The sequence below is a fragment of the Mustela nigripes genome, chromosome 3 (genome assembly GCF_022355385.1).
Source record: "Mustela nigripes isolate SB6536 chromosome 3, MUSNIG.SB6536, whole genome shotgun sequence".
Lineage (NCBI taxonomy): Eukaryota > Metazoa > Chordata > Mammalia > Carnivora > Mustelidae > Mustela > Mustela nigripes.
The window spans coordinates 149173065-149200590 of NC_081559.1; the positions used below are offsets into that span (position 1 = coordinate 149173065).

The window sequence follows — 27526 nt, forward strand, 5'->3', positions numbered from 1 at the left end:
TAGGCCAACAGACCCTAGAAGTTTTGCTGGCTGGAAGTTTATATGAAACTCCTTTTGCTTGGAAGGATGGGTGGTTAATTTTGCTGTGGATAAGTAACTATTTTGTAACTATTTCTCATCAATTGAAGGCAAGCATCTTGATAAGAAAAGCAGGTTAAGTTACTGTGATCATGTTTGTGCTGTGACTGGAGTCTTGCTGGGTGCAATGCAAGGGTGTTTTGAAGGCAGGGAAATAGATGGAATTTGAAGTAACCAGAATCAAGAAGTAACTTGATTAGAACTAACTAGAGTGAGAAAAAGAATTAAGTAGTTTGACTAGCTACTGGACATGATTTTAATAGAGTAATTTTTGTGTGAAGAACATTGAGGAAGTAATTGCAGGAATTTAATGGGCAGCAGTTCATTAGGGTTTGTGCCATGGTAATTTGAGGAGGCATAGGTTGGATTTAGCAAGGCTTTTGACTCTCTCAGTAAGGATATACAGTAGCAGTGTGAATGTTGATTTGAGGAGGGGAAAGAAGTTTGTATTAACTGTATAACCAATGTTTATATTAGTCATAGAGTAATTTTGAGAGCAGAGAGTTCACATAGTTTGGAAATGGTTAAAATTGACAATAGACAGGGAATCTGCAGATGGATCAAGATTTAGTGCTTATCAGGAAATTAAAATGGTGGTGTATGGTATTTCAGTGTAAGATTTGTACTTATTTTTGCTTGTTAGCTTGAAGTGTCAGATAACATTAATGAGAGGTAAACTTTTAGATCAGTTTATGGTAAAGCAAGTTTTCTGTGTAACTGCAAGGAGTAACACTTAAAAGATACAGTTGACTGTAACTCACTGTACACAAGAAATTGAGATTTTAAAATAGGGTAAATTTATGAAAGGGAAGATGTGAAATATCTGGAAGAAGAAAGTCAGGAAAAGAGATCTAGATTTGTTTTTGTTTTTTTGTTGTTGTTGTTGTTTATTTGTTTTTAAAGATTTTATTTGTCAGAGAGAGAGCGTGAGCATAAGCAGGGGGAATGGCAGATAGAGGGAGAGGGAGAAGTAGGCTCCTCACAGAGCAAGTAGCCTGATAGGGGACTCAATCCCAGGATCCTGGGATCATGACCTGATCCAAAGGCAGCTGCTTAACCTACTGAGCCACCCAGGTATCCCAAGAAGTCTAGATTTATGTTGCTGAAAAGTAAGGTAAAAATTGGAGAATGAGTGAAAACGGAACCAAAAAGTTGGGGGAAAATTAATGTATTTACCTCATCTGGTTGAAAATCTGAAATTGAGTGGAGATATATAATAAGAGCTGGAGAGAGTGATTTAGGAAGTTTGGCATTTTGATGATAAATACATTTTTTTCATTATTTAAAAAAAAAACTTACTGTGTTCCTTCTGTGAGGAAGTGCCATAATATAGTTCACTAAGAGGAACTTTAAAATTGACTGAAAGTGCAGAAGGATGGAGGAAAGGTGAGTTTATTAGAGCCTGTGATTAGGTAGGCGTTTTTAGAGTAAGATAGATACCCAGACCATAGTCAGAATTTACAAAGTACCTGTGGATGCCCATCTTTATTTGTCCTTTGTCTGATAGATACTGCAGTTGCTTTGTAAGTCACTGGAATGACAAAGTTTAAAAGTGTTTTATTTTTCTTCCCCCCCAACATAGTGGCATTTGAAAATTATCAGGAGGGTGATGGTCCTCTGTTTTGCGTTTAAGAGGATTAATCAGTGATAACTTAGGTCGGTGTGGATGAGTAAACTTTTTAAGAAACAGCTGGCTTGTTTTTTGAAACTGCAAAGAGCTGTGAAAACATAGGGTAGCGATGATACTGCCACTAGGTGCTGGTAGAACAAAGAAGAGCTGGAGAGACTGGAGACCCTGAGTTAAGTGGACAGATTGTAAAGGGAGTGTGCGGTGGTAGAGCTTTTGAGCCAGCTGCTGGCCTATGGAATGAGATTGGTTAGTGGAATACAAGGCCCTAGAGTTGTTGGAATACATGCCGAGACAAGAGTAAGGATGATGGTGTGTGGTGTGGAGAAGAACTATGGGCCTGAGTATTAAGAAGCTATTCAGGAAGTTGGAAATGCTTTTGGATCTTTAGGAGACCACAGTGGTGATTATTTGGAGGGCTAAAAGCCTTGCTCCTTCTTTTTCCCTTCCCCTAACATATAGGCCCAGTGGTGTGATATTGAAGACTGCTCATGAGTTGTTGTCCCTGTAAAATTGATTTTTCCTTTCCGAATATTTAGGTCATCCAAAAATACAAAATCTAACAGGATGATGCCTTATTATTATAACACGATTCCACAGAAAAATCTCTTTGAGATACATCAAAAAAGCTGCTTACACAGTTAGAGCCATTATACTGTTTACTAAGGTTACCAAATACCATGGTGTGCCCTGAAGTGAGAGGTTTGTGTGGGAACAGAACTAAAATGTGGATGGTCCTGGCAAATCTGTATAAGTCAGTCACCTTCTCATTTACTGTCCCCTTTTATAAATGAATTGAAATGATCAACAATATCTTTTTATAAATGATCTCTATATAGAAGCAACATTCCTGGGCGCCTGGGTGGCTCAGTAGGTTAGGCCGCTGCCTTCGGCTCAGATCATGATCTCAGGATCCTGGGATGGAGTCCTGCATCAGACTCTCTGCACAGCAGGGAGCCTGCTTCCTCCTCTCTCTCTCTCTCTCTCTGCCTGCCTCTCTGCCTACTTATGATCTCTCTCTCTGTCAAATAAATAAATAAACTCTTTTAAAAAAGAAGCAACATTCCTATATTATTAAAATTAAGTCCCCTACTTTGTAGTCTGTACTTTCAGGAAATACTTGTTTTCTGCTTTAGAGTTGCTAAATCTTGGGTATTTTAGGGCAGGAAAGCTGCTTTTTTCATTTGTATATTGGCCACTTTCATTGAGTTTTAAATTTTGTGCCATTGATACAATAGCTTTGCTTAACTGCAGGCTTTCTAATCCTCCAAGTTCCACATTCATTAGATGGAACATCTCTAGCACCTGATTCTGTACCATTCTGTCTTGTTTCTAAAATTTTACTATGTATTAATATTGTCTTCAAAACTAGACTAAGTACTGAAGTTGGGATTTTTGTCTTCCACCATTTTTATGTCCTTATCATGCCCGCTTTACAAACTAGGCAGTCCATTAAGTGTGAAATTGATTCAGGCAGGTAGATATGTGACAGTAGTTTTCTGGCTTTTCCAACTCTTGATCCCATGCATAGCATGCAAAATGGATCAGATTTGTTGGTCGTTTTTCTTACTATTGCTTCTGAAAGTAAAAGTGTTCTTTACTTAAGAAAGCCAGAGGCGCCTAGGTGGCTCAGTGGGTTGGGGCACCTGGGTGGCTGGCTCAGTGGGTTAAGCCTCTGCCTTTGGCTCAGGTCATGATCTCAGGGTCCTGGGATTGAGCCCTGCATTGGGCTCTCTGCTCAGCAGGGAGCCTGCTTACCCCTCCCCCTTCACCCCCCACTTCTCTCTGCCTGCCTCTCTGTCTACTTGTGATCTCTGTCAAATAAATAAAATTAAAAAAAAAAAAAAAAAGAAAGAAAGAAAGCCATCTTGGGACACCTGGGTGGCTCAGTTGGTTAAGTGCCTGCCTTCGGCTCAGGTCATGTTCCTGGGTCTTGGGACTGAGTCCTGCATCTGAATCCTTGCTCAGCAGGGAGCCTACTTCCCTCTATCTCCGCCTGCTATTCCTCCTGCTTGTATGTGCGTGGTCTCTCTCTCTAACAAATAAGTAAATGAAATCTTTAAAAAAAAAAAAAAAAGCCTGACTTGAAGTAAGTAGGCAATTAAGGTACATCTTCTGAGTGGGGATTCAATAGGCCTATAACCTTGGAGGACTGAAACATAGTTAAGCATCTGTATTCAGGACTCCCTGTTCTTTGCGGTTGAATAATAACTCTTAGACAATTCTGTGGCATTTTTAAAGGCTTGAGCTGGACAGAATCAGCTTACATATAACTGGCCATATCCTCTGGGCATAGTTTATGTTCTAAATTCATTTGGATGAATAACCACTTTGCTCAAAAGTTCGTTAAAACTCAGACTTTGGCTTTTCCTTTTGCCATAGTTGGTCACACAGTTGTTAAGGGGTAGAATAGGAGATGAAATCAAAATAGTAAGACTGAGAAGTTGGCTTCTAAACTTCGTACTGTATTGTCTCGCACAATTTGCTCCTCTTCTCCCTGTCCTGGTTATGGTCCCTTAACCCAGATAGTGAAGTGGTAAATTTTAGTTGCTCAGAATCCTTTCTAACTCTCAGCTGTCCCCAAACCATCTAGTCAAAGATCTTTCATATTTAGTGAGTTTTTTCCCTCATGCTACCTGCTCTGGTTAGAGAAACTCAGGAAACTCAGTATTTTAAATGTAACCCCGCTGCTGCCAAAGTTACTTTTCTGAAATGTGATTCTCGTTGTTGAAACCCATTGTTACCTATCAGATACTTCTATGATAAACTTCAAACTACTATGCTTGTTATATTTTGAATGCTGTATAAACTATTCCCATAGGATCCTCTACAATTTAGATTGCTGTGTTAGCCTTATCCCTTGATAATATCCTTTTTTCAGGTATTCCAATAGCTCCCTGAATGCTCCATGGCTTCTGTAGTTTTCTCTTAAAGAATTATACTTGAAGACACAGTTCATTCAAAAATTGGTTATCTTCTGTGAACCCTTTTCTGATTCCTGTAATTTGGATTATCCACTTTTTCTTATGTGCCCCAGATGTACTACTTAACATTTCACATTTGTTTCAGTAACTGTTAACACTGAAAGCTATTTATTTGTTTACAGGTTTGTCTCCTCACTAGACTATGAGCTCCTTGAAAGAAGGAATCGTGTCTTACTCATCTTTATATCCCCAGTGTCTAGCACAGTTCCTGGTACATAGTAAGTGATGAACAACTTCTTTTTTAACTAAGATTTTAACTAAGATTTAGCTTATTTAGCACTCAGACTCCATATATTGATAGTTAATTCTCTAGACCTGTGTTGTCATAAAAAATATGACTATAGACTTAAAGTAGTCTATATTTAGGCACCATTTCCTCTGTAAAGTGAGGGAACAGTGCCTCCCTACTCATACTGCGTTATTGTAATGCCAGATTAATGAATATATATAGCAGTACATTGTATTTTAAGTGTCACACAACTTCATCTTATTAAGTGGAGTATGGGAACTAATTGTATGTTGAATTTGATTATTTTATTTGCTTTGTTCCTTCCCTTTTAGGACAAAAAGGTACCAATTTTGAACAGTCTCTGTTGTATTTTGCAGTTTAAAGTTGCAGTTACTGATGATCAGAGCATGTACTCAAAATAACAAACCCTGTGCTTATTTATCTTCTTTATTCTCCAGCAGTTAACCTTTCTAATTCGGTAATAAAGTTCCTCAATTTTCTTTAATCTACCTCCAAGTGAATTAATATCTTTGCCTTTCCTTAGATCCCTCGTCCTTCGTTCAGAGGAAGAATTGTCTTTTTCTTGGATGACTAATCACATCATCTGTGTGAAAGCTATGTCCTTTCCTTCTTTTCCTACACAGGCTATAGACGTATTCCCTTACCATCACACTTGATGAATTAATGATCTGCACTTTTTTTAAAAATTTTTTTTTAAAGATTCTATTTATTTATTTGTCAGAGAGAGAGGGGGAGAGAGCGAGCACAGGCGGACAGAATGGCAGGCAGAGGCAGAGGGAGAAGCAGGCTCCCTGCCGAGCAAGGAGCCCGATGCGGGACTCGATCCCAGGACGCTGGGATCATGACCTGAGCCGAAGGCAGCTGCTTAACCAACTGAGCCACCCAGGCGTCCCAATGATCTGCACTTTATCTACATCCTTGCCTTCCATGTATTCTTGAAATTTTTAAAAATTCTGTAATTTGAACATGTCGGATTATGTGTAACATACGGAAGTTAATAATAAAAAGAAACATTTGGGAACTAACTACTTAAGAACTAACTGGGTGTACCAATACAGTTGAAGAGCTACCTGTGAGCACCTCTGTAACCGCATGTTCCTATTTTTCCCCAACTCCTGAAGTAACTGCTGTTCTGGATTTTTTATATCCTCTTTTTAAAATTATAATACCACAAAGGTTTTTTTTTTTTGTTCTGAGTTTAATAATTGTTTATAGTTTTTGTAAACTTCATACAAATGGTATTTTATTATAGAGGAGGACCTACAAATCTTTATACGTTCCAAACGAAACATTCAGGTGGTATCATAAAAGAATACATAGAAAAATTTTCAGTGTGCCCATCCTAATTTACAACAAAATAGTGGTGGTGACTTATTTTTGGACTGTATGGTTATTGCTGTGCCACATACAAAATAAAGTGCTTTATCCACAACGTAGAAATACAGCAGAAGTATTTCCATACACTAGTTTTCTTAGTTTGTGCAGAAATGTTTCGATGAGATTCACAGTGTACTCCTTGGAAGAGTGACAGCATGTCATTCTATTGCCCTTTGGACCTCAGCATTTCTTTAGTGGGTTTCATTCAGTTGTTTGTTAATTGTATAAGCATTTGAGATTCAGGATCCACAGTGTTTCCATGTATCTGAATTTCTTACTCAATCATGGAATTGTGGTATTTTCAAAGGAAATGCATGGGAAAAGATGAGGTCATGATGACTGCCAAAATAATTCATTTCTTTCTTCTTTGTGTTTAAGAGTTGGAAACATTTCTTGATGACCTCAGTGTAGAATGTTAAATCTTAGAGGTGGGACTGAGTGAGGGGAAGATGTTAATACTCAGAACTCCATTTGTATTTGTATTTGTATTTTGTTTCATTCACTATCATGTTTCTAAGACCCATTGATGTTGCCTACAGCTATAGTTCATTCTCACTGCTGTATGGTGTTCCGTTGTGTAAGTCAGCCTAATTCATTTAACCATTTTACAACCACTGGACATTTGAGTATTTTTTGCTGTTGTTATTTTTAAGTATGCTTATATTTGGCACACAATTACAAAATTTCTGTATTCTGTACCTAGAATTGCTCATTGAATGACCTAGAGATTTTCTAGTTGTTTTCCAGCAACTGTACCAATTTTAACACCTGCTAGGAGGATTTTACCAATTTAAATAACTAATAGCAGTCTGTAAGAATACCTTCTTTGCCCTTTTTTGGGCCATTTTTTGGTACTGTCAACATTTCTAGTTTTTATCATCCGAGTGAGTTTGTTTATTTTTCTGGTGAGTTTAAAAATAACATCTCATGTGGTTTTAACTTGTATTTCACTGATTAATTATGTGATTCTCCATCTTTTCTTATACTAATTGTCCTTAGAAGTTTCCTTGATCTATAAAATTTCTGTTCAAGTTTTTTTGCCCATTTGACTACTTGTGTTTTTATCCTGCCTTTTTTTTTTTAAGATTTTATTTATTTATTTATTTATTTTTTGAAAGATTTTATTTATTTATTTGACAGAGAGAAATCACAAGTACACTGAGAGGCAGGCAGAGAGAGAGAGAGAAGGAAGCAGGATCCCTGCTGAGCAGAGAGCCCGATGCGGGACTCGATCCCAAGACCCTGAGATCATGACCTGAGCCAAAGGCAGCGGCTTAACCCACTGAGCCACCCAGGCGCCCCTAAGATTTTATTTATTTATTCGACAGACAGAGATCACAAGTAGGCAGAGAGGCAGGCAGAGAAAGAGGAGGAAGCAGGCTCGCCGCTGAGCAGAGAGTCTGATGCGGGGCTTCATCCCAGATCCCGGAGATCATGACCTGAGCTGAAGGCAGAGGCCTTATGTCCTGCTTTTGTAGACTTTCTCATATAGTTTAAATACAAGTCTTTAGTCAGCTTTGTGTTTTATAAATATCTTCCTGTTTGTAGCTATCTTTTTCATTTGCTTTATTATGTTTTATGATAAACAGAAGTTCTTGGTTTCCATGTAGTCAAAATACTCACACTTCTTTTTTGGTTGGTATACTTGTTTAAAAAATCCTTTCCTGGCAGGGCACAAAATTTTTTTTGAGTTTTCTGGTCAAATTTCTTCTAAAAATTTTGAAGTTTGTCTTTCATATGTACATCACTAATCCATCTTGAATTGATTTTGTGTATGATGTGAGGATCCAATTTAGTTTTTCCATGTAGATAATTTTAGTACTATTTAGTTGTCCCTTTTATTCCTCAGATCTGCATTGTTACATCTGTTACATGAGGATATCCATACGTACCTTGGGTCTCTTTTGGGGTCCCTGTTTTGTTTTGTTTTATTTACATTTCATCAGTCTTGTCAGGCATTTATTTGTTTTAGTGTTTCCTAAAAATTCAAGCTTCGTTAATTTTTTTCATTTTTTTTCTTTTTTCTTTTTCTCTTTTTAGATTTTATTTATTTCAGAGCATGTGTGTGAGCAGGGGGGGTGGGAGAGGGAGAGAGAGAAACCTAAGCAGACTCTGCTGAGCACGGAGCCCAAAGCAGAGCTCAATACCATTACTCCAAGATCACCAACCAAGCTGTAATCAGGAGTCCAATGAGCAGCTGACTGAGCCACCCAGGCTCCCTTTTGTTAATCCTGTGTTACCTTTCTTCTACTTCATTAGTTTCATTTCTTTATTATTCTGTACTTTTCTGGGGTTTACGCTGTTGATTTCTTTCTAGCTTAAACAAACTGGCCATTAACTTACTAATTTTCAGCCTTTCTATTCCTAGTGTAAATCTTTAAGGCCATAGATTTGCCTCTAAGTTAACTTTTGTTGTATCCTACAAATTTTTTTGTGATACCTTTAGCTCTTAATATTTAAAAAATTTTTTTGCAGCATGGTTTCTTGTGACCCATGAAATATTTAGAAGTTTTATTTTCTATTTGTGTTTTTAAAATTATCTTCCATTATTGCTTTTTTAAAAGATTTTATTTGTTTGAGAGAGAGTGTGTGAGTGTGTACGCATGTGCATGCAAGTGGGGGGCAGAGGGAGGCAGAAAAGTAGACTCCCTGCTGGGCAGGGAGCCCAATGCAGGGTTGGATCCCAGGACCCTGGGATTATGACCTGAGCCAAAGGCAGGCCTTAAACCAACTGAGCCACCCAGGTACCCCCTATTACTGTGTTTTTTGTTCTGTTTTGTATTTGGTCACACGCCTCAGAACAACATTATACATATTCTTTGAACTCAGTGAGATTTTCATTATGTCCCAGTATGTATTCACTTTCTGTATGTTCATCTATGCTTGAAAAGAATGTTTATTTTCTAATAGCTGGGTATAAGGTTCTGTATATGTTTGTTAAGTCCTGCTTGTTCATTTTTTTTTTTTTTAATTTTTTGGTTTATTTAACCTATGAAAAATTAGAGTGTATTGAAATCATCCACAACAATGCCAGTTTGTAAATTTCTTTCTGTAGCTACAAAAATCCTTTGAGGCTTTTCTCCCCTCACCTAAATGTTGAATTTGCGAAACGTTGAATTTGTCTGGATATTTTGTCTTGTTTGGGTAGATACTTGATTTGCTCAGGAATGTTTCAGAGTAGCTAGAGAGTAGGAAAAAAGTGCAGGATGTGGAGGTCTACTCTTTATAAACTTCCCCCTCATTTTAACCTAATCCATCAGCTTGGAGAGTGACATACTTAGAGTACCGAACTTAGAGGCTGGGTTCCTCAGTTGTCTTTGGCTCAGGTGCAGATTTGGACCTTTTTTTTCCTTTCTTTCTTTCTCTCTCTCTTTTTTTTTTTTCTTTTTTTTTTTTTTGGCGTGGGCTTCAAGCCTATGTGGAGCCCAACACAGGGCTCAAACTTAACAACGATGAGATCAAGACACTTAACTGGGGCGCCTGGGTGGCTCAGTGGGTTAAGCCCCTGCCTTCAGCTCAGGTCATGATCTCAGGGTCCTGGGATCGAGTCCCACATCGGGCTCTCTGCTCAGCAGGGGCCTGCTTCCCTTCCTCTCTTTGCCTGCTTCTCTGTCTACTTGTAATCTCTGTCAAATAAAAAATAAAATCTTAAAAAAAAAAAACAAAACACTTAACTGATTGAGCTACCCGGCCGCCCCCAGATTTGGAATTTTGATCCCTTTTGCCATGTTTCCTTTCAGACTCCTTCCATTTGTCTTTGTTCCCTTCATATCTGGGGCCCTGATGGACTTCCCGCTTCTACCTTTTTGGACACTCACCCCATCTAGTTTATTTTTACCTTTCCAGGTTGATCTTCCTGAGATGGTTGAGCTGGAGCTACTTTCCTCTAATCCTTTATAGGAGATTGCTGTTCTGTTTGAGCTCTGAAATCAAGCTTAAGAATTAACACTTCACTTCACCCAAGCATCCACTTTTGATGGAAGGGGCAGCATTACCTTTAGCAGCTGGGTGGGTTTGGGAAGATGAGAAGTTGGAGAGTGGCAGTCTTCTGCTGTACGAGTATTTCATTTTCCGGATTTCTCACTTTCTCTCCTTTGTGCCTCCTGTTCTGACTGCTGATGTAGCTGAGGTCCCAGTTTGAGATGAGAAACTTCCTGCCCTTGACCATTCTTATTCCCGAGTTTTTTCACTTTGCCAGTTCAAGTGTCTCTTCGAAGGCTGTCATTCTAGTTCATCTAGCTGATGCTCCGATTTCTCCTGTTCTTCCTGGAGCTGCTTTTCAACTTATTGTTCTCTTATAGCTGGGTTAATAGGCCTTGCTGCTCCAAACATAGAAGCTGCTTGACTAGACTGGGAGGTAGTAGCCAAGGAGTCTTCTTCCTTAGGAGTACTCTGAAGCTTTAGATTCAGTTTGGTTCTTAGGAAGATCTCTGTCATCACATCTTTAATCATCCCCAGAATAATCATCTTTGGAGCTCCTCAGCTGAACATCATGTCTATCATATTGGTCTTCCTGGTGGTCCCACTTCCTCTGTAGTCATCATTCGTGTTGTACCTACTACCACATATACTTCTGCTGCTGTTTTTCCTGGAGTCATACCCTCAATCATAGTCTCTGTTAGTAATCATGTTAGTAATCATAGCAGTCCTGGCCTCCATAATAATCATGATGTTTGCCTTCAAAGCTATCATCACCTCTTCTAGGTAGATAGTCACCCAGGCTGTCTGTTTGGGTATTTTGTGAGAATCCCAATTCCTTGCTCCGTCAAGAAAATGAGCATCCTTGTCTTTTTTTTTTTTTTTTTAAGATTTTATTCATTTCTTTGACACAGAGAGAGATCATAAGTAGGCAGAGCAGCACAGAGAGAGCAAGGGGGAAGCGGGCTCTCTGCTCAGCAGATGCGGGACTCCATCCCAGGACTCTGGGATCATGAACTGAGCTGAAGGCAGCGGCTTAACCCACTGAGCCACCCAGGTGCCCCAGCATCTTTGTCTTTATCTTGAGCTTGGTCAAGAATGTCCATTGGAATTTTGTTAACCAGAGACTCTTTATTGAGGCTCAGGGTACCAAGCAAGGAAGGCAGGTTTTCAAACTCGACACAGTCAAAACCTTTCAACCTCTCTGATTTGCTGGGTTCATATGGTAAATGCACTCTACTGATATTTAATTCTCTTAAGAATTCCTTAATGTGGACTTCAGTCGTGTCATCACAAGTTGTGTTCCCTAGAGAAGCAGCAGTTTGGCAAGATAGCTCTGCTTGATACTAGCTTGCCAGGCAGCCTGTGGAGCAGTGGTCAGTTGGAGGTGCCTTATACATATTGTCATCATTACTGTGCCACGTGGTTGAAACATCTTCCAGATCACTCCGGCTTACTGGTTTGAGGACAGATATGCTTCCCCCACCAGTGCTGCCATCCTCAGCCAGGAAGACTGTTAGGGAGATAGCCTTCCCCATCTTTCTTGCTGAGGCCACTATGTGAGGAAGCATTTTTTTTTAAAGCATGCAGATTTACAGTTTTAGGTCTACTTATTTGCATGTTGTATCATTTTCTTTGTTCTCCTTAATAATGCCGTTTGTCTGCTATTACCACTGATCCCAGCTTTCTGTTATATTTGTCGGTTTTCCATATTTTGCTTTCATCTGATCAGTATCTTTACTTGATAGGTATCTCTTCTCTTTTGAATGTATCTGTGTATTTGTTGTGATTATTTCGATGTTTGGACTCTCTTACTTTGTGCTTTCTGATAGTTTTGGTTATTTATGCTTTTTTTCCTTGTCTAGACTTTTTGGATGGATTGAGTTGTTAGTTTTTAAAATTTTTCTTCTACACTACTAGCTTGGAAATTATAGTCTATTTCTATAATTTTATGATTACCCTTGGAATTCTGCTGGGAATGCAGTACGGTCTAAAATTAAAGCAGATTGTAATCCTTCTGCTGAACAATGCAAGGATTTACACAGTTAACTCCTATCCTTTTCTCCCCTACCCTGCCCCCTCTTTTATATGCTTCTATTCATTGTTCCATATATTAATGGTTTATACTAGCTTTCTTTAAATACTGTAATAAGAAGTTGCTACTTTATTCAGACAAAATTTATTTAGATATACTTGTATGCTTACCAGTTTCTTCACTCATCTTTCCCTTTTTGCCTGTTAGAGAATCCTTCTGTGGTAATTTTGTTCTTTTATGAAACATGTTCTTTAGGCTTTCTTAAAGGTCTACTGTTGATAAACTCTGTATTGGTTTTTCTGGCAATGTTTTAATGCCTTTCATATTCCCCAAAGAGAATTTTGGTGGTTGAATAATTTTTGACTCAGTTCTTTGTAGATAAGCTTGTTCTCTACCTTCTGCGCCTTCATTGTTGCTGTTGAGAATTCTGCTATCACACGAGTCGCTTGTTTGGTGTGCAGTGTCTTTTCTCTGACTGCTTTTTATCCTGGTTCTTTTTTGGTGTCCCGCATTTTCCCTGCTCTGTGGCCACCTGTGAATATCTTTGTTTATCCCACCTTTTATTTATTTATACATATATATTTATATATGTATATGTGTATATGTATATGTGGATGCATATATGAATGTATATATACACATAACATATATATGCTGTATTTCTTTGAATTGTGGATAAATGTCTTTCATTGTTTGTAGGGAATTAAGTCATTTTCTCTCCTAGTGTGACCTCTTTTTTCATTTCCAGGGATATAAGTAGAAATATACGTCCAATTAGCTTCATGTCTTTTAGCCTTCCTTTGCTTTTTCCATCTCTTTATTTCAGTACTATTTAATAAATGACTTTTTCAGATTTATATTCAGATCTGCTGATTCTCTCAAGTTCTATTTAATCTGGAAAAAAAACCCTGGAATTTAATTAATAATCATATTGACATTGGCTCATTAATTATGACAAATGTGGCATACTAATGTGAGATGTTAATAGTGGGGGAAGCTGCGATATGTGAGAATTCTGTTATCGTCACAACTTCCCTGTAAATCTGAAACTATTTCAAAAATAAAGAGTTAAAACAGGGGTGCCTGGGTGGCTCAGTCTTTTAAATGTCTGCCTTCAGCTCAGGTCATGATTCCAGGGTGCTGGGCTTCCTGATTGGGAGGGACATGGGGTATGGAAGGAGTCTGCTTCTCCCTCTACCTCTTCCCCCTGAACATGCTCTCTCTCTCAAATAGATAAATAAAATCTTTAAAAAAGAAGAGTTAAATTCTGACTCTTCTTCAAATAGGCAATGCCATTTTTCTTTTTGCTTGACCATGTTTTATCTTTCGTTGCTAAAACTAAATTTTTTAAAAGTTTATACTTAATAATTATAATATATAAAAATCCATGTAGGGTACAGAAATTATTATTTCTTGTTTCTGCTCAGTTGTGGTGGCTTGTTTTCTTTTAAGTTTGATTTTTTTTTTTTTTTTTAACTGTAGGCTCATAATTGGTTGCTCTTTTTTTCGGATAACCCTAGTGGCTGAAATTGGGGTGCTTTCCTGCAAGCGTCATTTATATGCTTCCTTTGTGTTACAGGTTACAGCTGATTTAGGCTTTTGCTTCTTCTTTTTTTTTTTTTTAAGATTTTATTTATTTATTTGAGAGAGAGAGACAGTGAGAGAGAGCATGAGCGAGGAGAAGGTCAGAGGGAGAAGCAGACTCCCCATGGAGCTGGGAGCCTGATGCGGGACTCGATCCCGGGACTCTGGGATCATGACCTGAGCCGAAGGCAGTCATCCAACCAACTGAGCCACCCAGGCGTCCCAGGCTTTTGCTTCTTGTGGGAGTCTCAGCTCCCTTACCTTGGAGCAGGCCCAATGCTTTCTCTCTCGATCCCAGTACTACTATCAGCTTGCACATCCAGGGCAATACTCTAGTTAAAAAAAATTTTTTTTTCACTTACCACTACTCACTGTCCTCTTCTTTTTCAACTCAGTTAAAAAAAGCATTTTTGCTGCTATTACATGGGGTGGGTATACGCTTGATACTTTTCTTATACTTCTTGAGAACATAGCAGTGTTCAGAAATAAATTACACTGGTTTTAATTTATTCAGGATCTTTTACACTGAAGCAGGAGGACCTTTCAAAATATTTAGTATACCAGCTGCTTGAAATTGAAAACCTTCAGTTTCCATTGATTTTCTTCATTGTCCATTGATCACCTAAAGCTTCTGTTCCCATTGCTTTTCTCATATGCACATGATATCTGAGGTATCTGCAAGTGATGTAATCTTTGAGCTGGTTTTCTCATCTGCAGAATGACAGCATTGGTCTGAATCACATTTCACAATCTGTGAATTTGTATTAACTAGAATTACTTGATCAAATATTATGCTACTTCATTTTTTTATACACACAAATGCATTTATACAGTCACATAATATATGCAACTACAAATAAGAGAATGTAATGATTTTAAAGTATTAGATTCCTGAATTTGGGGAAAGGATCTAAATGGAGCATAGAAGATACTACAAACAGGGAAAAAAAAGACAGATGTTATATTCATTAGTATTTCTCAGTCTTGGGCAGAATGTTCCACTTCATCCTTTAGTGGGTTAAGGGGGGTTAGAAGTTTTAGCTTTAAAATTTTGTCATGAGGAAGAAAGACAAAGTCGCTCAGCTACTTTGTATTTTATTTAAAAAGTAAAAATTGAAGTGGAGGAAGGGAGCAGAACATGAAAAAAATTATTGATAAAAAGAAACATGTAAAATTTACTGGGGACATGACAACTAATGCAGTATGTAAATCTGAACTAAATACTGTGGTGAAAAAGTATGATAAAACGTTTGGAACAGTTGATGAAATTACAGAATGTGGGTTATATAATAGAGAATAGTACTACCGTACTAGTTAAATTCCTGAATTTGATCATTGTTCTGTTGTTAAAGAGCATATTTTTATAAGGTAGTATACACTGAAGTATTAAAAGATGGAGGGGCAATTTACTTAGGTGGTTCAGATAAGTAATCTAGCAACTAAATAAATAAATACAGTATATAATATGTAAAAATTGTATATTTGTAAGTCAAGAAGAGAGGGGTTGGGAGTGGGGTAGCTGGGTGCTGAGTATTAAGGAGGGCATGTGTTGTGATGAGCACTGGCTGTTAATATGCAACCAATGAACTCTTTAATGCTACATCAAAAACTAATGATGTACTATGCAGTTGCTAACTGAACCTAATAAAAATAAATAAATAAATAAACGATCACGTAATGCGGGATTCTTAGCATCATTATGTATTTTGTTCAAATTGACCCAGATATTTTTCATTGGCCATATTCTTCTGTAATGCTTTAGCACGAAGTTATAATTTTAAATGGAGGACAGCTGTGAATATATCATTTGATGAGTTGAAAATATTATATTAGGTTTGTTTTCTTAATTGACTCAAACAGTTTTAATCATATTGAAAGTTATACTCTTATCTAACACATGAATAAATTAACTTTTTAATAGGTATAAGCTGAATATTGGGACATGGCCACTGCTTCACCACGGTCTGATACTAGTAATAACCACAGTGGAAGGTTACAATTACAGGTAACTGGTAAGTTATGTTCATAATAACTTAAAATAGTGATTCCCTGATAAAACTTTTTTGAGACCTAATTGAGTAAACTTACTCCGCAGTTATCTTTTCTTTTAGATTCATACTGTGATGTATTTGTTGCAACAGGCCTTAAAGATAGAAACTTCTCAAAATTTTGTTTTTCATTTATTCAGTAAATATTTATTGTACCTGTGCTGGATGAAGAGAAGATACATCCTCTTTGGTGGTGGGAGAATTTGGGTATTAGAATAAGCATCTTTGAACTGGTCCTTAAATGGTTATTAGGATAGAGAAGGATGCTGAAGGCTTTTTGCATCTATTCACGCATCCAATCATTGGAAAATACTTAAGTGGCATTACATGTATGAAAACACAAGGCTCTTGTTCTCCAGGAATTTACTGTATAGTGTTGAGACAGTGTGTTTTATGTGGAGAATTGCCATGCCGAGTGACTATTAACTTGATGCAGTGAGAACTGAGAGGAAGGTGTCTTTAGTCTGCTTGGGATCTGGATGGCCTGCAGACACAGGAAAACAGGGGAAGAGAAGAACTCACAGGACATAACAGTTTTAACTCCTGGAGGAGTCAAAATTCATCTCAATGCAGAAAGTATTGGAGGGAGAAGGAACATTTGCAGAAGATGGGAGAGTCTTGGTTAGGAGACATCAGATAATTCATTCATTATATATAAACAATATAAATACCTGTAAGATTAAAAAAAAAGAAATAACCTGGAGGTAGAGTATATACTGGAGGGGTGGGGGAAGAAAGGGAGAAAGTTTGTAATAGCGAGAGACTGGCAATGGAATCCTAGTTAGACAACGAAATAAATATATGTGCCCAAAGGAGCCAAGTTCTAAGATAGTATTGTTAAGTCAAAGGTATAGAGTAGTGTGCATTGTATACAACCATGTGGATGTAAAAAAAAAAATTAAAAAAAGGAGGGTTGTGTATGCAGCTCTGTGCTTAAAAATACTAGAAATTATATTTGTCTCGGGAGGGGTGGGATTGAAGCCAGAGTGGGAAGACTGTAATTCCTGTGGTACTTACTGCTGTGAGGTCTCTAGGAATTTTCAGTGACCAGAGCTAGGAAATGTTTATTGTCTTAGAAGGAAAAAACAAATCCTGAGTTCATGCTGATAGTTCAAAGTCAGCTGTAGTCTCTAAATACCATGTTCCATTAAAAGGAGAAAAGAGATATTTTTATCTTATTTGACTTTGTATTTGTTGTTTTTCTCTTAGCCCAGAAATCTTAATTCCAAATGACAATAACATAATTGTATCTGTGTTATCCTGAAACACACACACACATTGGCAATGGTAAAATTACTGAAAACAGCAGGCCCACTCACTGCAGCTTAAGAGTTCTTTGTGAGGTCCCCCCCGCCCCCCGCCTTTCCAGGATGTATAGTCAGAATCGCACATTTGAAAGTAACTTCTAATGTAATTTTCCACTTTGTTTTACCACCAACTGCATAATCGGTTAGGTTTATTGCTTTCATTTATTTTTATTTAGTTTTGTCTGTTGCATGTAAAGAAAACATTTATATAGCTCTGGAGTTAAAACTGTTAAATCAAGGTACATTTGAAGAGGCCTGGTTACTCCATGCCATCCCTTCCACCCACCTCTCCCCATTACTTAAAAACCTACATAAACATTTTTATTAGTTTCGGTTTATTTTCCCATTGCTTTTTGAAAATATAAGGAGATGTGTACAATATATATATTCATACATCTCCTCACAGCCTGGCACATAAGGTACTTTTCTGCACCTGACTATTCCATGTAACAGTAGTAATCTCCTGAGGTTTGCTCGATAGTAGGCTATATACCTTTTTGTTGCTGCACAATAAATACTCTGTTAAATAGATGTACCAAAGCTAATTCAACCAGTCTTCTGTTGATGGACATCATGGTTCTACTCTTTTGCTGTTACAAATAGTACTACAATAAATAGCTTTATGCAAATGCCATTTCTTGTTTTTGCTCATGTTTCATTAGGATTGAATCCAAGAATAAGATTGCTGAGTCAAGGAGTAAACACATGTAATATTGCCAGTTATTGCCGTATTCCTCTCTATAAGATCTGTACCGTTTTCTGTTCCCAGCTATCTAAGAGAGTGCCTATTTCCCCATAGCCTCATCAGAGTATGTTATCAAGCTTTGGTTTGTTGACAGGTAAAAAGTGGTATTTAAGGTAGTGTCATTGTAACTATCTCTTCTCTCATTATGAGTGAGGTTGAGCCAGGTTTAAGGGTTATTGTATTTCATTTTCAGTCAACCGTTGGGATGTATATTTTGAAGTAATTCCCTACATGATTCTGTTATGTATTCCACTTAACTGCTTACATAATTCCTGATATTTCTTCTTTTGTTCGATATAAGAGGCTTAGAGCCACATTTTTGGTTTTCAGTGTTATTTGTGCAGGACCTACCTGTGGCCACCTTACCTGATGTGTAACTTTCTTCCTGGTTTTGACCTTTCTGTGAGTTCTTAGTTGAAGTAACAAAAACCTGATCTGACTGAATTGAGCCAAAAAGAAACTTACTGAGCAGCTACCAGGTAGCTCATGGAATCACCAGAAGTCTAGAGAACCAGTTGGTAAATAGGTGTGGACCAGAGAAGTGCAAGTAGTGCCAGTGTATGGTATTTATCTTTTTGAGTGTCGTTTACTGTTCTCCTTTGAAATACAGTGTTGCTCTTGGGAAACTGAACTGGGACATATGCTAGATGGTACAAGATTTTAGGCTTTTCTCCCTTCTCTTCTTGTCTTTACTTTTCTTTCATTTTGTTGAACTGATTTTTTTTTTTAAATACAAAGCACCTTAAAATCTAGTTTTACTGATTTAACAGTACCTTTTGGAATAAATATTTACTGTTTTTCCAGTTAAGACCAAGAATCAGAGTAAGTTCCTTCTGTTAGTAATAGGAAAGCAACCAAGAGTTTTGGACTCCTAAGTTGTGGCTCCTTTTATTAGAGAACAGTGACCTCTGTGTTGATTTATCTTTCTTCCTTCCTTCCTTTTTTTGTATTGATATTTCTTTTACTTTTAGAATAATCAGTACCATGACTAAGGCCCTTCTGCTATTGCAGTCTGGCAGGTTATGGTCTGTAAACTGAGTTACTCTATTAGCTGATTTATTTTTATTCCTATTTTTAACCCATAACTGATTTGGCAATAATAAGATCATGAACATTGATCATGCAGAGCAGGAAAAGTGTAACAGAAGAAAATAGAAGAGAAAGCTACCTACCATAATATGGTATTAATACTGGAATGAAGCATGCACATAAACATAATAGCACCCAGACGAGTATCAACCTTAGTAGTTGGGATTTCAGGCTTTCTGCAGGAAATACAAGGCATGTTAAAACAGACTTGAGATTGAAAAATTAATGGACTCTTACATTCACATTCATGATTTGTTTAGGTATTATGTCTCCTAGTACCTTACTATCATTTTTAAAATTTAATTGTGCTCATATGTATCATATTTTTGTATGAATATAGTGAATTATGAATTTAACTTTACTCTTTTCAAATGCTTCAACATTTATGGAATAATCTGTCTTTTCCCACTGATGTGAAATACCACCATTGTCATACACAAATATCTTATTCTCTTCATTTCTGTCCTTACATCATAGTCAGACTGTTTTAATAACTTCCATTTTATAGTACTTTATTTTTTTCTGTTGTATACTACTTAAAAAGTATATTGGGAAAGATCTCTCATTACTTGGTAATTTAAAATATATCTTCACTATTCTTGAATTTTCTTTACCTTTCATTTGAATTTGAGAGTCTCCTTCCCTTTTCCTCTGTTGTGCCCCCAAAAACCTCCCTCAAAACCATGTTAATGTTTTCATTTAGGTCACTTAAAAATAATTTGTTAAATTAGAGATAATTGAAATATTTCAGTGTAAAACTTCAAATCCAGGAATATATCATGTCGTTCCCTTTAAGTTTTTTATGTCCATCAGTGAAGTTTTATAGTTATCTTCATGTAGATCCTATACATTTATTAAGATTATTACTAGGTTTTTTTTTTTGAGGGCAGGTGATACTGTGAGTGGGATTCTTAAATTCTCTCTTTTCATACACATATACAGAACTCTCTGATAGATTTTTGGTATTTATATAATGACATTTTGTGTATAACACAAAGGCAACTTAATAAATGAGAAAATGAAGTTTATCCTATTTACTTCACTAACTAGGATTCTTATTTGAATTAATAAGGTTTATCTTTACTTAAAATTGTAGCATTTTAGTTACTTATGTACTTTTTTTGCCATCATATTATACATTTTTGTGTGAAATTAAAAATTTTAATAATCACTTTCCTTACCTTGCCGATGCCTAGTATTATTGAAGACTTCGCCAATAAAAGGTATACAGTGGATATATTTTGAATGTATCTGCAATTAACTCAGAAGAGTTAATACATGTAGTAATTAATAATAAATAGAATAATAGTTGCTAGTTCTTAAATACAGTATTTTCTTTTGAGTCTCTCTTTCTATTCTTGGGATATTAATTGAAGACTCTAGGGCACTTGGGTAGCTCAGTCAGTTAAGCATCCAGTTCTTGATTTTGGCTCAGGTCATGATCTCAGGGTTGTGAAATGGATTAAGCCTTGCGTCATGCTCCATGCTGGGTCTGGAGCCTGCTTAGGATATTTTCTCTCTCCCTGTGTGTCCCGCTCTCCCACCCTCTTTTTCTCTTCTGAAAAGAAGAAAAATTAATTGAAGACGCTACTGTATTTCAAATACTCTTCTGCTGCTGCAGCATTTATCACTTCATATTTCAGTGATTTCTTCATGTGACTGTGTTACTGTTCTTTCATCATAGACTAGATGCCTACATTAGCTTATGTTCCTACTTCAACATGTGATACAGGCATGGCATGGAAGGGGAAGGGTATTCCCCTTTCTCAGACTCGCAGTATTCATAAGTAATAGACTGTAGAGGTGATCTTGGTAAGTTGTTACTGCTGCTTGGTAGTCAGTACTTTGCCCTGAAAATTTGTACTCATTTTAATTAGTAGTTGCAAAAATAATATTTAAAAGTAATTGTTTAGCCTAAATTAAACAGGTCTTCCTCCAAATCAGGCAAATCTGATATAAAATTCACTTCATGAATGGTTGTGATTAATTTCTCAAATGACATTTTGAAATTAATGTTTTTATTTGAAAAAGCAAGTACTTCCCCCTTTTTGGAAACGAACTTTCCTGGTAAAGCATTTTTTTTTTTTTAAAGATTTTATTTATTTATTTGACAGAGAGAGATCACAAGTAGGCAGAGAGGCAGGCAGAGAGAGAGGAGGAAGCAGGCTCCCCGCTGAGCAGAGAGCCCAATGTGGGACTCGATCCCAGGACCCTGAGATCATGACCTGAGCCGAAGGCAGTGGCTTAACCCACTGAGCCACCCAGGCGCCCCAGCCTGGTAAAGCATTTTTTTGAAATTGCTGAAGTTTATCTAATTTTCAGTAGGCAAGTATGAAACACTACCTGACAGAGAGGTTTATAGGTATGTTGAATCTGAAAATACTTCTTTCGAGGTTTGATGCAGTTCAGTATTAAATTCAGATTGTTGGCAAGGATGTAGAGAATTTGGCATTCTTATACCCTGCTGGTGGGAATGTCAAATGGTACCGCTATTTTGGAAAACAGTCTGGCATTATTCCACAGAGTTATTATACCCAGCAGTTCCACTCCCAAATGTATGCCAAAAGAAATGAAAATACATGTCCACATAAAAAATTGTGCACAAATGTTGAGCAGTATTACACACAATAGACAAAAAGTAGAAACAACCCAGATCTCTCTCAACTGATGAATCAGTAAATAAAAAGTATATCCATACAGTGGGAATATTATTTGTTAGTAAAAGGATTAAAATACTGATACATGCTACAACATGGTTGAACCTTGAAATCATACTGAGTGACAGAAGCCAGTAACAGAAGACCATGTGTTGTGTGAATCCATTTCTGTGAAACGTCCCTATTTAGGCAAATCTAGAGAGAGAGAGAGAGAGAGAGTACCTGTTGGTTGCCTAGGGCTGATGGGGGGACTAGGTAGAAATGTGGTGACTGGGGTTTCTTTTTAGGATGATGAATATGTTTTTAAAGTTGCTTGTGGTGATGGTTGCATAACTGTGAGTATATTAAAACCATTGAATTGTACAAGTTAAATGGGTGAATTACATGGTATATGAATTACATTTCAGTAAAACTGTTAAAAATTCAAGTGGTTCTCAGGCATTATCAATAGCCTTTTGTATTGTTTCTTCATTCTCCAATGAAAAGAGTTTAAGTTGCTTAAGAAACACAGTTCTTTTTTTTTCTTTTCTTTTTTTTTTTTTTTAAGATTTTTTATATTTGAGAGAGAGAGCACAAGAGAGGGAGAAGCAAACTCCCCCCCTGAGCAGGGATCCCGAGATGGGCCTCAATCCCAGGGCTCCAGGATCGTGACCTGAGCCAAAGACAGACAGTCAGTTGACTCAGCCACCCAGGCTCCCCCACAGTTCATTTTTATTGATTGATTCCTACAAAGTACTACTTTTGGTGCACCTATATTCACTAGTGGTTATCATGTTTCTGTTAGTTTCTAGTGCCAAACTAAAAAGAAAAAAGAACTGGTTTGGAACAGCAGTTTATACAGAAGTAATTGTAGATGGAGAAATTAAGAAAACAGCAAAATCCAGTAGTTCTTCTAATCCAAAATGGGATGAACAGCTAACCGTGTAAGTACCTTGTATAGAGAATGTAGGATTTCCAAAAGGCGGGGGGGCAGCGTATGCTCCCTTAGAATGCTTTTGGTTGGTCTTCTGTTGTAGTTGTAGGATAATCTGGAAGTAAGTAGTGTTATTTTCCAGTGTGAATAGACAATTTTAAGTATGAAAAGATTTTTGGTTAGTTTTGTTTTCTTTAGAGAGGAAGCATTGTAATTCTTGCTTTTTGGTTTATTAACTGAATTATTCCATACAGCCATATTTTCTGTTACTGTCTTGTAAAAAAAGACAAAATCACTGTTAATTTTTGTCCTTCCTAAAAGATAATGTTATAAATTTTATATAGTAAAATTATTAAAAATAACATCATCAGTTCTCTTAAATATTTAGGAGTTTGTTCAGATAGAACTAGTGTTACTGTGAAATCTCAACAAGACTCTTATCTATTCGTGGTGTTTTGGTTTTGTGATTATAGGAATTCTTACCTAGTTATTGAAGTCGTAATGCACTTGAAGGGAAATAATTGGTTTTATTTATAATTCAGATAGTTTGCTGTTTCATACAATATTTTTTCTCAAAACTGAATTCATGGCTTTTTAAAAATTACTGAAATAAATGTAATATTCCTGTATTTTTGTTATAATTTTACCCTTACAGACATGTGACCCCACAGTCTACATTGGAATTTCGAGTTTGGAGTCATTATACTTTAAAAGCCGATGCTTTATTAGGAAGAGCAACAATAGATCTGAAACAAGCTCTGTTAATACACAATAGAAAATGTAAGTTCTAATCTTTGTTTCTTTAAAAATTTATTTTAGGTACTTTTCAAAGTATTCTGAAGTCCAAAAGCAAAAATAGTTTTGTATTTATAAAAGAGAACTTTAGTTATTGCCTGTTATTGCTCTTAATAGAGTTTGTGGCTCTGTTTGAAATAGGAAGTACATACCTCTGGCCTTTCTCTAACAGATTTTACAAAATGGTCTTAGTCATCCATGAGTACCCTGTTGCCAGTGATAAGAATGATTTATTATTTACTAATTATGTAGTTTAAAACTTGAAAAATGATCATAATCTGAGTACTCTTAACTTGTTTGATAATTTGTACAAAATAAATTCTAACTCTTAAATTTTCTTACTAATAACTAGTTGATTATAGAAAATACAGAGAATATACAAAATTACAGAGGAAAATAAATTGTTATTCCACTATCCAAGATTAAGCATTCCTAATAACTTAGTCTCCTGTCTCTTTTCTGTTCATAGATATAAACATATTTTTCTTTGTATCTACTCATTTATCCCCTGCTTTTTTTCATCTAATAATTTAATATGAATATGATTCCAGATAATGACATTTTTCTAGCCTGGGTAAAATGGTTTAAGCTTCACTTATTTGTAAATCTATCATTGTATGCAAAAATTGGGAGGTCTACATACTTTTATAATTCTGGGGTGAGAGTTTATTGTTTTTAACGATTTTTTAAAAATATTGTGTGATCCAAAGATTAAAAGCCAGAGTTCCAGTTTATGATTCAACTAATCTCATATTTTTTGACATTTAGGCAGTTTCACTCAAACCAATGCCTCTGTTCATCTTACTTTCTTAGAAATTTTCTCATTCCTAAAGGTGTGCTGAGTTACAGGTAAAAATGCTAATGTTTTAAATAATAAGGGGATTTAAAAAAAATTTTTGTTGTTTTTGATGTAGTTTTTGGACATAAAGAGTTATGAGTCAAAAAATGTAAAAGCCATACTAATTTTTATATACACAGATTTTTTTAAAAAAAAAATTCTTTTGAAGCAGTGAAAGTTTAATTCTCTGCTGTGCCATGGCTTCTGTTCATGTAGTTCATCTTGGTTATACAAATGTCTTAAAGGCATGTAATACCTTTCCTGGTCTTATGGTTGCTGTGTATCTATTTTTTTTCTTGGCTTTATAGCATTATTGGTGTAAATACACAATACCTCAGTTAACTTCTGTTATTTCAGAATTAAATGTTTGGTTTAGCCAGTTTATATGCTGTTTCTGCCCTGGATTAAGCATTTACATGAGGCCCCCCCCCTTTTAAACAAGTATAGTTGACACACAATATTATGTTAGTTTTAGATGTATATATAGTAATGTTAGCAAGTCTGTAAATTATGCTATATTCACCACTATTGCAGCTACCATCTGTCACTATGCAATGCTGTTTCAGTACCACTGAGTGTATTCCCTGTGCTGTACCTTTTTTTCTGTGCCTTACTCATTTCATAGCTCGGAGCCTGTGCCTCCCGCTATCCTTCACTCAGTTTTAACCATCCCCATCCCTTCCCCTCTGGCAACTCTCAGTTTGTTCTCCATATTTATGGGTCTGTTTCTCCTTTTTTGCTTGTTTTTTTTAGATTCCACTATAAGTGAAATCATATGGTGTTTGTCTTTCTTTGTCTTGTTTCATTTAGCATACTAACCTGTAGGTCTATCCATGTTACATATGGCAAGATCTCATTCTTTTTTATGGCTGAGTACTATTCTGTTGTTTATTACCACATTTTCTTTATCCATTTGTCTGTTGATGGACACAGATGGTTTCTGTATCATGGCTGTTTCAAATAATACTTCAGTAAACATAAGGGTATATGTATCTTTTTAAATTAGTGTTTTTGGGGGTGCCTGGGTGGCTCAGTGGGTTAAGGCCTCTGCCTTCATCTCAGGTCATGATTCTGGGGTCCTGGGATCGAGCCCCACATCGGGCTCTCTGTTCATCCGGGAGCGTGCTTCCTCCTCTGCCTGTTTCTCTGCCTACTTGTGATCTCTGTCTGTCAAATAAATAAATAAAATCTTACAAAAAAAAAAATTAGTGTTTTTGTAAAAAAAATAAAATAAATTAGTGTTTTTGTTTTCTTTGTGTAATTGCCCTATAGTAGAGTTATTGGATCATATGGTAATTCTGTTTTTAATTTTTTGGTGAGTCTCTGTACTGTTTTCCACAGCAGCTGCATCAGTTTACATTCCCACAACAGTGCATAAAGGTTCCTTTTTCTCCACATCCTTATAACACTTGTTACTTCTTGTTTTTAAAGCCATTTGACAAGGCTGAGGTGATATTTCATTATGGTTTTGCTTTGTATTTCCCTGATGATTAGTGATATTGAGCATCTTTACATGTGTCTGTTAGCTTTCTGTACATTTTCTTTGGAAAAATGTCTACTTAGGTCCTTTGACCATTTTAATCTGATTACTTGTTTTTTTTTTTTTTTTTTTGTATAAGTTTATGTATATTGGATATCAGTCCCTCATTGGATATATCATTTCCAATATCTCCTCCCATTTGGTAGACTGTTTTGTTGATTGTTTGCTGTGCAAAGGCTTTTTATTTTGGTGGTAGTCCCAGTAGTTTGTTTGTTTTCCTTTTCTAGAAAAGTGTTGCTATGGCCAGTGTCAAAGCAGTAACTGCTTATGTTTTCTTCTGGGAGTTCTTTCTGGGAGTTCTCAGGCCTCACATTTAGGACTTTAATTCATTTTGAATTTATTTTTGTGTGTGGTATTAGAAAGTGGTTCAGTTTCATTCTTATGGATGTAGTTGTCCAGTTTTTCCAGCACCATTTTTTGAAAAGACTATCTTTTCCCTAGTATATCTTGCCTCATTGGTCATAGACTAATTAATTGACCATATAAGAATGGGTTTATTTCTGGGCTTTCTGTTCTGTTTCATTGATCAATGTGTCTGTTTTTGTGCCAGAATCATACTGTTTCGATTATAGCTTTGTAATATATCTTGAAGTCTGTGATTATGGTACGTCTGCTTTGTTCTTCTTTTTCAAGATTGCTTTGGGTGTTTGAGGTCTTTTATGGTTCCATACAGATTTTAGGAATGTTTGTTTTAGTTCTGTGAAAATATTATTGGTAAGGACTGCATTAAATCTATAGATTGCATTGGGTAGTATGGATATCTTAACAGTATTCTTCCAATCCATGAGCATGGTATGTCTCTCCATTTGTGTCATCTTCAGTTCTTTCATCAGTGTTTTATAGTTTTCACAATATCAGTCTTTTTACCTCCTTGGTTAAGTTTATTCCTAGATACTTTATTATTTTGGTGCAATTGTAAATGGAATTATTTTCCTAATATCTCTTTCTGCTACTTCATTTTTAGTGTATAGAAATGCAACAGATTTCTGTATAATAGTTTTGTGTCCTGAAGCTTTACTGCATTCATTTACTAGTTGTGATAGTTTTTTGGTGGAGTCTTTAGGGTTTTCTGTGTGTAGTATCCTATCATCTGCAAATGGTGACAATTTAGCTTCTTTCTTATCATTACTTTTTTACTTTCTTACCTTTTTTTTCCCCCTTGTCCGATTGCTGTAGCAAGGATTTTAAATATTATGTTGTGGCAAGAGTGGACATCCTTGTCTTGTTCCGATCTTAGAGGAAAAGCTCTCGGTTTTTCACCTTGGGTATGATGTTAAGTGGGTTTTTCATATATGGCCTTTATTATAGTGAGGTATGTTCCCTCTAAACACACTTGGTTTAGTTTTTATTAATGTATATTGAATTTTGTCATATGCATTTTCTACATATATTGAGGTAATCATATGGTTTTTATGTTTCATTTTGTTAATGTAGTATATCATATTGACAGATCTGTGAATATTGAACCATCCCTACCACCCTGGAGTAAATCCCACTTGATAGTGGTGAATGATCCTTTTAATGTTTTATTGAATGCCGTTTCCTAGTATTTTGTCGAGGATTTTTGCATCTGTCTTCATCAGGGATGTTGACCTTTCTTTTTTCATAGTGTCTTTGGTTTTGGTATTAGGGTAATTCTAGCCTATGGAATGAAATTGGAAGTTTTCCCCCCTCTTCTGTTTTTTTTTTTTTTTTTTTTTTTTTTTTTTTTTTTTTTTGAGTAGTTTGAGGAGAATAGGTA

At 36.3% G+C, this 27526-nt stretch overlaps 1 protein-coding gene and 1 pseudogene across 4 annotated transcripts in view; one reads left to right on the forward strand and one right to left on the reverse strand.

The window, feature by feature from the left end:
- The window catches only part of WWP1 (WW domain containing E3 ubiquitin protein ligase 1), a 150138-nt gene that overhangs the window by 16590 nt on the left and 106022 nt on the right, over nucleotides 1–27526 (forward strand). For 3 of the 4 annotated variants that reach the window (XM_059394817.1, XM_059394814.1, XM_059394816.1), the window contains exons 2-5: nucleotides 4812–4907; nucleotides 15775–15865; nucleotides 22484–22622; nucleotides 23268–23392. In XM_059394817.1, the coding sequence (XP_059250800.1) occupies nucleotides 15796–15865; nucleotides 22484–22622; nucleotides 23268–23392 (334 nt within the window). In that variant the 5' untranslated portion in view covers nucleotides 4812–4907; nucleotides 15775–15795. The remainder of the gene's footprint in view (nucleotides 1–4811; nucleotides 4908–15774; nucleotides 15866–22483; nucleotides 22623–23267; nucleotides 23393–27526) is intronic. The other variant, XM_059394815.1, reaches the window with a different exon arrangement.
- On the reverse strand, nucleotides 11171–11805 carry LOC132014569 (eukaryotic translation initiation factor 4B-like; annotated as a pseudogene).